Source organism: Balearica regulorum, chromosome 12 (genome assembly GCF_011004875.1).
Source record: "Balearica regulorum gibbericeps isolate bBalReg1 chromosome 12, bBalReg1.pri, whole genome shotgun sequence".
Taxonomy (NCBI): domain Eukaryota; kingdom Metazoa; phylum Chordata; class Aves; order Gruiformes; family Gruidae; genus Balearica; species Balearica regulorum.
In genome coordinates, this window is record NC_046195.1 from 9,520,793 (window position 1) to 9,534,158 (window position 13,366).

The 13,366-nt window shown below is 35.4% G+C and overlaps 1 protein-coding gene across 3 annotated transcripts in view; it reads right to left on the reverse strand.

Moving 5' to 3' along the window:
* The window catches only part of UNC13C (unc-13 homolog C), a 216,060-nt gene that overhangs the window by 154,512 nt on the left and 48,182 nt on the right, over positions 1 to 13,366 (reverse strand). Inside the window, exon 1 of one of the 3 annotated variants that reach the window (XM_075764600.1) lies at positions 1,608 to 12,388. The exons of 1 other annotated variant lie outside the window; for it this stretch is intronic. In XM_075764600.1, the coding sequence (XP_075620715.1) occupies positions 1,608 to 4,569 (2,962 nt within the window). In that variant the 5' untranslated portion in view covers positions 4,570 to 12,388. Of the gene's footprint in view, positions 1 to 1,607; positions 12,389 to 13,366 lie in introns of those variants that run through there. One more of the 3 variants, XM_075764599.1, reaches the window with a different exon arrangement.

Consider the following 13,366-nt stretch of genomic DNA (forward strand, 5'->3'; position numbering starts at 1 on the left):
TTGGGGTAAGTTGGCTCTTCTGTAAACATAGTTATAAGAAATGCTTCAGTAATTCAGAAGAAAAAATGTCAATAGACTAAGATTGAAAGAGGTCTTTCACCTGCTGCATTAAAGGAAGAACTAATACATTTAATTCATAGAACTGATCACATGAGACGTAACTTCATAGTTCTCATTTTCTAACAGTCTACATTATCTAATAAGATATACAAATGTACAGACTTTAAATAGCAGAACCAATTTAGGTTTCACTATTATGGATCTTCCCTGGGTGCTTTCTCTATTTAGATCCTATTGTACAACTATGACCAGGTAATATGACTGTGGTCCCCACCTCCCATGTCTCAAAATCATAAAAAAGTCATGAAAATACTAGCTGTTGCTAGCTGTTTCTTCACACATACACCATCTAATATCTAACACAGTACTGTAGAAAAATATCTGCCAAATATAAATCTACAATCTACAGTCATTATTTGAATGTAAAAATAGACTTTTAAATAAACTTTCATATTAGCAATATTTAATTGCTTGTGCAACATACTTTCAACTTGACTCTATGTTAATTGTAAAAGTAGTTGTCTATATACAAAAGAAACTTTACAGTAGCTCAAGCTTTGGATGCTCATTACTACTAAATACAATCTTTGGCTAAATGCACAATTCTTCATCCTTAAAATTAACGTATCAGATTATTATTTTTTCAAGGCAGATAAAGAAAGCAAAGATTCAGTCAAGGTGACAATTACCATCTGGCTAGCTACAGTAATTATGTGCTCCCAATTAAATGCACATGCAATGTTATAATGTTAGCATTACAGAGTATGTTAATATTGAAAATCACCATATTTGTGTATTACTAGAGATATTAAAGTTATGTATGTGACTGTCTGCTTTGAAGTCTGTTAACACAGAAGATAAACATCATGAATAAATCTGCGTCAACACCCTCTGTGAGTGAAGTTCCTTTCTACAACGTCTTCATACATGGAAGCTACCATTTACACTTCTCTCTTTCTCCACACCCTTCTCGTCTTTTTAGGGGGGAATGACTACTTGTTTGAGGGCTTACTGGGAGTAAAATTAAGGACAGATTAAAAAAATCAGTTTAGACTTGCACTCTCACAGGTACATAACAAGTTATAGGTTGCATACAGGATGCAGAACACTGCTCATCAGGATGAATATAGACCCAGCCATGCCTTGAAAACTGTTAAATGAAGCACCATAATACCAGAACACTCTAGATTACTCCTGTGAATACATTTATAAAGCTATAAGAAAACCAAGAACAGTGTACTGTTTAGTTCTTTTTATAGGATTTAAATCTTGTGAAATTTAACTTTCAAGTTACTGAAATTCAAAGAAATACAATTGCTTATAAGTGTTTGACTGCACATATTCAGAAAATTCCTTCAAAACAAACTTGTAAAATTTTAGCCTTTTGACTTCCATGGGACTATTTCACCCTATGAACCAAACCAGACTTAAGCAGAATTTTTGTCAGCAAATTCAATGGAAGCAGGATCAGGTACCATACAGAAATTCACATCCAACTCTAATAAGAACAACATTTTACTTAAAAGACAATATTAAAATACTATTACCTCCAGCAAAGATCTTTTCTTCCAAATCATTCATTTGTTTCTTGTATGCTTTTAAAGCAGCTTCTTTAAATGATGGTCGTATTCTTTTTTTCTTTGGAGTTTCAGTACACATCTCTGGGACATTCTGATTTTCATCTTCCCTTACTTCTATGTCAGTAGCCATGTCACTTTCAACTTCCAACATGTTTTCACTGACCACACTGTCAAACTGTGTGTCATACTGCTCCTCTGGTAGCACTTCATATGGAGTTTCATATGAAGGCTGCCCCAGTTCATATTCTTGGACATGCTCACTAGTTTCATTATTAGTTCTGTTTTCTAGTTTAGCAAGGACTTGTTCCATTACTTCTACGTAGTCTGTTTCATTCTCACCAGGTGGTTCAATTAAGTCTTCCTCATACTCTGCTTTGTAGCAATAAGGCTCAGCATAAACATCAGAATCGAGTGTCGTACTTGATTCATTTGCAGTAGACTGAGATAAAGTTCTAAACCTTCCCATGAAAGATGATCCACTGTCTTCATACCCACTTAAACTTTGTGTACTTTTATTCCAGACTACTTCTAAAGCTGACTTAGCTCGTTGAAGCGTAGATCCAAATTTAGGAAAGCTGAAAGTCTTATCAGAAAGGTCTATGCTTAATCGGCTATGCCACGATTTAGGGGCTGTTTCTTCCGAGTCGTCGCTTGGTAGTTCACTCTGACTTCGGTACATCATAGGCAATCTGTTTTGATTCTGGTAAGGGGAGATAGAATTTGTTTCCTGATAATCATCATATTGACCAGTCCACTGACTTTGTGATTCACTATCAAGGCCTGGACATGATGGAGAAGTACCATCAAGGGTAAAATCGTAGCTTTCAGTATCATACTGGAGGTCAGAACTTTGGCACTTACCAAAATCTGTGTGCTGATCTGAAGAGCTGCTTATATCATAGACAAAAGCTTCCTGTGTGGATGAGTCTAGGCCCAAATCCGCCCCTTGTCCCAACTGATTCCAGTCTTTCCATGGGGAAAGATCATCATGTAAAGAAAGCTGAGAATCACTATAGTGGCTTCTGTCTCCCGATGCACATAATATTCCATTGCTTACTCCACTGTCAACAGTTTCTGTGTTCTCTACTTCATTTTGCTCTGGATACTGTTGCATATCTTGGACAAAAGTCTGTTCCTGGGAACTGCCATACCAGTTTGTAGAATCATCTTGCCTTCGCTGCCAAAGCTCTCGATCAGAGGAAGACAGTAGTGAACTGCCATTTGTTCTGCTAAAATACTGATTTTCTGAAAAATCCTCAGAGTAAGACTGACACAATTTTGAGAAATCTGACTCTGAACGGCTAAGTTTTGGTGTTGCAAAGTCATTCTGTAAATGCCATAGAGGAGTCATGTCTGAATAATAGGTCTTCAATTGTTTTTCCATGTTTTCAAATTCTGGTGACTGATTGTCATAATTTCTTCTGTCTGAAAAGGTGCTACTCTCAGCAGTACTATTAAGGTCTTTAGTATCTGGGGACTCAATACTCCCCTTTGTAGTGCTTGTTTTTATTTGAAATGCTGATTTAGATACCTTTGCATAACTGTTCTTATTTATATCTGATTCCAAGTCTTTATCACTGTCAGGTGACTCCCAGTCATGCATTTTAGGTTTTGTCTCCAGAGTCAAAAGCTTCATATCCATACTTTCATATGTCTGAGATGAAGGTAGTCCTCTTTCTTTTTTGTCTTTTATGTCATGGGAAAATATATCTGTAGAAATTCCAATACCAGTTCCCTTAAGTTTATAAGACTTTTTTAAAATCAAGTCTCTCTGTTGAGATGACTCAAAGTAAACAAGAATGGGTCTTGGCTTTGCATTTGGACAGTCTCTTTGCTGCCCCAGTCTTTGGGCAAACTCAATTTTAATAGTGCTTTGTGCCTCCGAGAACCCCATTTTATCTATTAATATTTTGTAAACTACGCTTTCAGTTTTTTCAAGTCTCTCTTCAGGCACATTTAGAAATCTAAGACTTGCTTTGTTTCCTGGATGGCCTATCTGCTTAATATAGTCATGTATGTCCCGAGTTTCTCTTCTGGACTGCACAAATCCAGTTCGCAATTGTTCAATTTCATTTTGTACAACTTCTACACTACTAGAAATTTCATCAATTGATTGTTTCAGAGCATTAACATGCCCTCTTAATTCAGAGAGTTCTGTTTCAATTTGACTTATTCCCTGAAGCTCTTTAAAGATCATTTCCATAACATCATGGGTTTGACTAATACTACCTGTTGAACTGAAGCCAGGTTCAAATGTATTCGATTTCTGGTGGCGCCCAGTTCTGTCTAGAGATTTACTTCTTAAGCCCCATGTTTTCTTCCATGTACTTAGTTCTGAGTCTGATGAGACATATTCTTGGCTCTTCTTCCACTTCCTTAGTTTTCGTAAAGCTCCCAGCTTCAGTGTGTGTAAAGTGCGTTCTCCATCAGAACTTCCATCAGATGCTGCAAGGCTGCTCAAGCTTTTTCTGTTGCGTCTCACAGGCATTGTGTGTGATACGTATTCGTTTTTCTTGCTATTACTTTTTACTTCACTTAGTGACTCAGAATATGAACTATCATTTGAAGACAGATCTTGAACTATATCTTCATTATTATTGTTTGTTACAAAAATATGCTTTTGCAGTCCATTGGCAATAGCAACTCTATAACTGAATGTTGGAGAAAGTGAAAATTCTCTATTACTTTCCTCTTCTTCAGTGGATAAATTGCGAGCAGATGGACACTTGGCAATCTTTTTAACAGTGCTTTTTAAAGTATTTGAAAATTTTGGATTCTTTGTTTGTCCGATCTGAGTAAAGTCTTGTTCCTTTTTGCTCTGACAACTCTCTTTCCTTTTTGTACTATTTCCCGATTTCTTTGTAAACATTCCTTTGCAAGTCTTATATATGTAAGATGAGATCAGGCTCTTTAAGAGGGCAGAAACCATGGAGTGTAATTTATATTACGCTGCTTCCACACAACACAATTTTTGATCCAGACAAGTATTTGTATCTCCAACAGGATCATCAGCAAATATTTCATCAACAGAGACTGTAGACATAGAAACTACTGATGCTCAGGTATCATTTGACAGAAAAAAAAAAAAAAAAAAAAAATCACACATCTGCTTGTTCGAAATCAAATCCTGAAGGGGTTTTGTATGTCTTGCAAAATCTCACTCTGTTGCGCATGGCTTCTTCAAGCGTCTAAAAGGGAGGGAACGACATTACAATGGCTGCCAAACAAACATTATTCACTAATACTGATGTTGTTTTAACTGGGTTACAATGGAAACACCCAGCAGTTAAGTATTTATTTATACTTTCCCTATAGTCTGAATAGAATTTTTCATGAACAATTGAAGCTGAAAGCAGTTCTAGGGAAATAATTTTAACATAAATGAATAAGCTATACTTATTTACAGGCTTTGTCCAGTTTAATTCGCTGAGATATTTTGTATTAATGCTGTCTGCTTTCTTTCAGAGTAAAGACATTTCAATTTAGATCCATATGATATACAGCAGCGGTCAAAAAACTCACAGGGGAACAAGTTGTTAATAGCTAGTAATATAGAAGCAGAAAGGTCTGTCTTGGTTCATCTTTGGAGCAAGGTAGGACTCTGTGCAACAATCAGTATCATATCCATGAAGTACTGTTCTATCTTGAGATGAATTATGCACATGACTATGGTCTGAGAAATAGATACTTTCTTTTTATACCAGACTTTAACACATGTTATGGTAAGCCAGGACTTAAAGTGGGCATACCTCCTTGGTTTCTCTTAAGAAGAAAAGAAAATCCCAAACTATAGCAAATAACAGAAAATCATAATGACAACTAACGGAACATTCTCAGCCAAGTTATTAAGTTTTACATTGTTCTGCTAACAGAAAAAGAAAATGAAACAAAAAACCTCAAACATAAACAACCCCACACAAAATAAGAGGAAGAGGGAGAAACAAATATGATTTACAAGTCTAGGGACAAATCCAAGTACCATTACAGCAGGAAAGCCATTTGATCTAAAATATGGAAGAATAAGAAAAGATTTCATGAGGTATCTGGAAGCTTCTATTCCATAAAACAAAAGCTTGTATTCCATAGAAATGTAGTCAATGCATTTTAAGCCTATCAGCATCATTCATCTCCCAGTCTTATAGCTGCAGAATAAAAACAAGACAAACAGCTCAGAAAAATCCAACAAAGTAGAAGGTCCTAAAATGGCCATTTCAGTTTCTAAACCAGCTAAAAATTCTTTGGCAGAATAAGAAGTTTATTTAAATACTGAGTATATGAAGGGTTAAAACTTGCTCTGTGGTGTCTTAAGAAGGGTAAAGGATATGAAGCGTCCTCCTTGTCTGCAAAGCAGACAGCACAGCACTGTATGAAACATTAGGGTCCCCTCACACATCTCAAGATCTGGTCTAGTCCTCACAGAAGTTTGTCTTCACTAATCTTGCTATTATACTTACATTATGGTCAATAATAAACACTAACTACTGATTCACACTGCAGCAGCAAAATGCACCATGTTGAATAGAGCCCAAGCAAAGCTGGTAAAAGCCTGGTTGGTTCCTGGAATCCTGGAACAAAGGATGTAAACAGACATTTCTTTTCCTCTTACAACAAAACTGGGATACAGCACAAGAGTGAGCAGAACAATAGACAACATTCTTCATCCTTCCCAAAGCAGCTGCCTGTTATTTTATAAAAGGTGAAATATTTGTGGAACATGAATCGCATTTTTAACATATATACATTAGCATAGCTCTTGTGACTTCTTTTACTTCCAGGCTTATGCCTGAAGTCAGAGTATTAAAAGTGAATTAAGAGCAATGTTTGGGGCAAAAGAATGCTCAACAAGACCGCACGCAATTTTCAAGGCATGCAATGGCATCTCTCAGAATATGACAAAGCTCTCACTACAGCCAAGGCTTCCTTGCTTTCACATGTTATTACTAGAGGAAGAAACCATCCTGGGACACTTTTCAATATCAAAGGCATCTTTCTAGATGTAGAAACACTTGTTAACCATTCAGCTATTACATTGAATGTTCGTAACCATTTGTTGGAACAAGATTTGAAGTGTGACTGCCTACCTCCTCTGCCCACACAACCATAGCTTTTTAAGTGCCCTCTTATACAAACTTCACTCCGTTGACTTGGACATTCTTCTTATTGAAAAGACTTCAAACCAACAATGTATAAACAATCTAGAAGGCTTGTTTACTGTCTCAGCCTACAAAACATCAAGAAATAATGAAGCTACCTTTGGAATCTGGAACATTTCCATTCATTTTAAATAAAGTTTAATTCTTCTCTGTAGAAGAATCTTGATTTCATAGCCAGCCACATACACCTTTTATCCAATGCCTAATCTATGCTTCTTATCAGAGATAATTGACAGTATTATAAATAGCTGCAAATTCAGTACTCAATTTATTTAAACCCAGTTTCTCATAACGCCACAGTAAATTAAAAGTTGTACTGTTACAAACACACATAGATCTGCTAAATGGAGCAGATTTATGTTCTCTCATGCAAGTTCCGTTCCATCTCAGCTATATTATTTATATGATCTGTTCATCAGTTTACAGCCTACCATTGCTCTGTGAAATACTCATTTTCTAAAACTGTATATCTACACATGGAATCAAGTTTGAGTCACTATAGGTATCATCCATCTCTTTTTGTAAAGATTTGCCTTGGGTTGTTCTTACTATTTTAAATCAGTCTAGGTTAAAACTCTATGGAATAAGGAACACACTTTTGAGAAGCACATAGGACGTACTCAATTATTTGAATGAGCTGCAAGTTGCCATTCAGTGATTTTCTGGATTTAGCCAGGTCTCCCAATAAACCATCATGATCCCACTTTTTATTTTCACTTCCTTTTTTAATTGACTTAAATCAATTTATATGATAAAATTGAACACAGATGGGTTAACCCATTCTAAGCATAAGGAATCAGATTGAAATATTACAGCAACGAAGTACAGACTTTATGCTAGATGGTTATAGAACAGGAAACTGGAAAGTGTTATGGATTGTGAGATTAGAAAGAAATTGTTAATGGGTTCCTTCTGTTAAGACAGGACACAATGACACCACCTTCAACTTTTTACCCATAGCAAGTCTGAATATAGGCTTTTGTCCATCAACTTAATGGTGAACAAGTAATTTGGATTTATTTCAAGGATACCATGGATAACAAAGCATTGTCAAAATAAAACTTGTCAGTTGGAAGCATCAGTATAAAGGATCTTATTCCCAAGTCCAAAACTAATGTGTCAGGTAGAAGGGGGGTGGAGTGTGCCAGGTTAAGAATAATGCAAGCAGTGTGATTTAGTTATATGCCTGAACACCAGATCCTCAGATTCCCAGTTTTTTTTCATTTTATCAGATCCAGCCCTCTATTTTTAGAAAGAAACTTGATTCGTCTTAAAAAAAAAAATAATTAGTATTTTAAAAGAATAGCTAGATCACTGCTGACCTTGTGTTCTGATCGCAGTAAATGAAACTATAGAGCAGCAGCCTCCTCCTTTCAGAGGTAGCTTTGTGGATGCAGACTGTTCCCCCCAAAAAAGCAAGCAACAGGCAGAACCATAGCCCTGCTTAACCTTTACACTATTAATCAACTACAAGGGGCCTGTGTGTATTGGAAGGGGACAGGGAAGAAGAAGAGACTAAAGTGCAGTCTCCCTCTGTAAAAAGGCACACTGCAGTTCGTGTTCACAACACTAAGACAGTAGGGGAAAACAAAACAAAACAAAAAAGTCTTTTTCTGCAGCAATACCACTCTGCAGTACTGCCAAAATAGTCACTGCCTATAGGCAACAACATCTATTTGTGATACACAAAATGCTTCACAGAAATTAATTAATCACATATGACAAACAAAATGTAAACAATCCACTTTGCAGCTGCAGAAACTGTGGCTAACAGAGGTTCTCTTACTACCAGGAACATAAGGAATCAATAACAGAATAACTAGAATTCAGATCTACAGATTTCTCAAGTATGGTCTTTGACTAGTCTTATGGCCGCCTGGGAACAAGGTTATCGTGACATAACTGTACTTACATCAGTGCATGTCTGTTGGGCAAAATCTATGCTACTTTTCTTTAAACAAGCATAACTGTGTATACTCCAGATTTCTTCATTATTTTACTGTAACGGTAGCATTATACTGATAATCATCTCAGATGACCTAATTCAGAAGATCCTAATTTGGAACAATTATCTACTCCTATATACTCCTCTTAAATTCTCCTTATATTCTTAAATACTGACATTTTTGATCTGTATTATTGGTGAGTCTCTCAAGGTAAAGTGATACTCAATACTGCACATGCTACAGAGATGACCTGCCTGCAGACCCTGGCAAAGACAAGGACAAGAGCAAGAAAGTAGTTCTGCTTTCTCTTTTGGATAATTACTCTTTGGTCCAGGAATTCCTGAGGTTTTTACTAGCCTTGTTTTGCCCTATCCTATCACACCCTCCAACATTCACATGAGAGCATGGAGTGTTATCAGCACTCTCTCCTTTTGGCTAGAAAGCTATTCCTATTGTCCATCAACATCATTTGGAAAGCTTGCTATATGTGCTTATTTATCTAGTGATATTTCTTTATGGATCCTGCTATTAATGTTTCTAACCACCATTAAACATGTTACCTTTCCATTTATGGAGAATGTTACTGATACAACTAATCACCAAGCTGCTGTTTCAAACCCCAGTCTAAAGAGACTACAATCTGCTTATTTTTTAACCCACGAGGCCTACTGCTGTCCTGAGGAGCTTGCACATATGCTCAAGTACACCATGGAACCTAATCTAAATATTTAACAGTCACACTGCAAGACTGGTCATTCATAGCTGCTACTTGACTTATCTGCTCTTTCAGGATGCAACTTAATCAAGTTTAAGGATAAAGACAGATGCAAGTAGCACATGCTTAAACTGTCTTGTGATGTAGAGCAGCATCTGAAACAGAAACCATATATAGAACTTCATATATTAGTGGATTAACTCAGTGGTTTTAAGAGTTATTTGCAATTAAACTACTTTATAATATATAGAAGCATACTGTCTTCTGGGCATCTTGGAAGAAAATTTAAATTGCCAGCTAGATAGGGTGAGTAATTATTCTGGAGAGAAAAGTCATCTTCACTGCTCCCTTACTGCTATGACCACTATGGGAAAAGAGAGGATTTATTTGCAAGAGCCAAAGATGTTTTTTTCCTCAATTACTATTGAAGACAGATATGAGTTGAAAAAAAATAAACACTTTGATTTTGCATTAATTTTTTTATGATTTTAGTTACACTACTCTCTGCATCTTTGTGTGTATTCATAATATTTGCATTTCTTTGAGAAGTCTTGTTACAGCCACTGTGAGGCTAAAATTGCCGATCAATTATTTATGAACTACCAATAAAATTAAGACATTTAGAACACTATTTCTTTGGAAACAACTGTGCAGTATGGTATTTATGTTACAAATACGAAAATTGTATTTGAAGCAATTGTCCTTAAAGGACAATGGCCTTGACTAGAACTAAAACCAAAATAAATATTTGCAAATATAGGAGATGAATACTTAAATGTAAAGAGCTATTGAACAGATTCCTAGAGTTAAAATCTGCTCCATTTGTAGAGCAGTAGATAGCTTAATATAGTGTAGTTGAATATATAAATGCGCACAAGGGTTAAGAGACTGCAGATGATTTGGAACACAGCTTCAGTATTATTTGGCTAAATGTACTAACCTTTGTTTCCTTTAATGTTTCTAGCTGCTTCCTCAACTTTCTAAATGAAAAGAATAATAAAAAGAAGAGACTGTAGTGTATAAAGAAGGCAGCAATAGTGAACCTGAGAATCCTTTTGCCCCCTTTTACAGCTGTATATATGATGTATGCTGTCCTATACAAACTTATTTTCAGTCAATACTCTCACTTCAAAAGCTGCTAAGATTTAGAGATAATTTCACTTAATAGTCTATTCCTATTTAAATGCAGGCTACAAAAGGAATGGAAAACCTGGAGAGGGAAAAGTTATTTGCTGACAATATGAGGATAACTGTATTACTAAATCAGCACCAGGCATATTAGCTTCTGAGTTAGACTACTGCATGCATGCTATTATGTCAGATTACCACATATATACAAAAGATTTACTGTATAGTGTACAGTATAATCAGAACCTATTTAATGCCTTTAAAAAATAGAAAGTATCAACATGCATTTGACCAAATCACAGCTGTCCTTAATTTTGTCTGTGTTTTTAATTAGGAGTTTTCTTTAGAGCATTATACCCTGAGAACCCAAGTGATTTAATTTACACTGAAGCACAACACATAAGCAGAGGATATATTTACAGTATACCAAGTATACATTCAAAGTCTCATATAACACTACCATTACAAACTTTTCAGCAACTTTCAATTTTGTTCCAGGTATAGAGTTTTAATCCTCTATTTGTACTGGCCTGAGCCTTGGGACGGGCAATTCTCTGCACTGAATTAGATCTCTCAGACAGAGACCGCCATGGAGTCTGTGACCATGTGTGCACTACATCACTCTATATAACAGATTGTTTTAGAGACGTGATTTTTTTTGTGTGTTTGATTTGAGGTGGATTTTTTTTTTTTAACTACTTAGAAAAATTCTCTTAAAAACGTTTAGATCAAGGGAACAACTTTAGATGGGCAAACTGTTAATTGTAAGCCCTCTGGATTCCATCCTTCAACCACAATAAGGTTATAAATATTTTCTAAAATGTAGTTTAATAATTCCTTTGAATTTTTAGAACACAAAAGTATGAAATGGACATGTTTTGATAGAGGTTTTTCATTCACTAAATGGTAGCAATCATCTGTGACATTTACATTTGAAAAATGCCACAAGCACAAACCACTACAACTACTGTTGACAGCAACATAAACTAGGATGAGTAGGCAACACACAGATAGGAGCCATGCTTGCTAAACACTTGAAATGACATTCATTCATAAGAATGGTGGATATTAAACATAATTTTACATTTGCTGCAAAAATTTTTTTAAGAAAAAATTATCTTTCTTTACTTCAATATACTGACAACTATGGAGTGATACTTAGATTTCCACCTGAAAGTAAGAACCTCTGCTGTAGAGCTATCAACCTAATTGAATGACACAAATAAGATGGGAAAAACAAAACCCATAAAAGAACCTTCTTAGGTGCCAAAGAATTTTTATGCTTCAGAGCTTCTGTTTTAGTGTAATGGTCTCATAAGGCAGACTAATATACTACTACATTCTTTCTAGATTTTCACAACAGTACAGTTAAAAAGGAAGTTTGGAATTTGCAGTCCTCCTTGATACTTTAATGAATTGAGAGATATCTGAGCTATCAGTCTTCTCCTCCTTGATAATACTCTGGAATCCCAGTACTTCACCTGTGATTTCCTAAGTGTTTCCACAGCACTATATAGTCACTATGATAATGTTGTGCTGACATCACTGCAGGATCAAGCAAATGGTATAGTGACAGAAAACCTTTATATATCTCTTCAGATTGTGTAAATTCCACCGAAAAACCCCTCATTTATCTTGCATCATGACTTTTCTATATGAAGGTCTTTGAGATGACAGTTAACCACAATTTCTACCATAAAATCCTTTACAAAAGTAATTTATGATGAACAAAAGATGTTTTAACCTTAAATATTACTTTTCACTCCTCTTAATGCTTTTAGACTCAACAGCATTCTTTCAACACTTTTCCCAGTATGTGGATTTATATGGTAAGAATTAGCAGTGATTTTTAGAACACTCAAATGTGTCAAGTAACTTTACATTTTCAATTGCCAAATCATAGTTGTGTATTACACTAAAGGCAGGCATCTATTTTATATAATCACCGACACTTCATTCGGGAAACAAGCATTGTATCACCTCTTCTATGAAAAATACCTACAACTTTATGATCAGAGTTTATTTTCACATCAGAAAGCAATTAAATAATGTTACACCAATGGATGCTTTTAAGGCACAGGAATTCCTGTCAGCCAAGGGTTAACATCAGCATTAAGATGCTGGAACTGATATTAACCCTTTTTTGCTCAACATTTTATTTTTTTTTAAATCTTACTTAAAACTGGGCTGCATTTAAATTAGAAATGCAACAGAATGTTTTTAGCAATTTCAGGAGTACTGAGCAATCAGATGAGCATTAATTTTAATGTCCTAAATGTTTTTAATACATTTTTACTAGACATGCTCATTGTAAGACAACTATTAGTGTCCTTAGCTTAAGGGAACATAGCTATATGTTCTATTTCACTTATTACATACAATCAGTAGCCTGTTGAAAGAAAATAATATAAGACAAAAAAAGCAATAGGACCCAGGTCACTAAAGAAAGTTGGGGGTTAATGAATAGTCAGACTTCTATATCTGCATAATTCTTCCTCTTAAAGCAAAATGAACCATCAACCTCATAGTAAGAAATTAGTTTCAGCTACTATTACTTGGCCTCTGGAATTGCAGAAGGCAAAATATTGTTATCTTCTTGAACCTAAAATTATAGACAAAACTGTTAAATAGCTATGAGGTTTTTTAGGTTGTGGATTGGGGGATGTAAACGAAAGAGGGTATTCTAACACATAGGTTTAGCTATATAACAGAATCAAGCATGTATTCTTAGCAAGCTACCTCTTCAAAAGAAAGCTGCAGGGTGTTCATCTTGAAGATTAATCA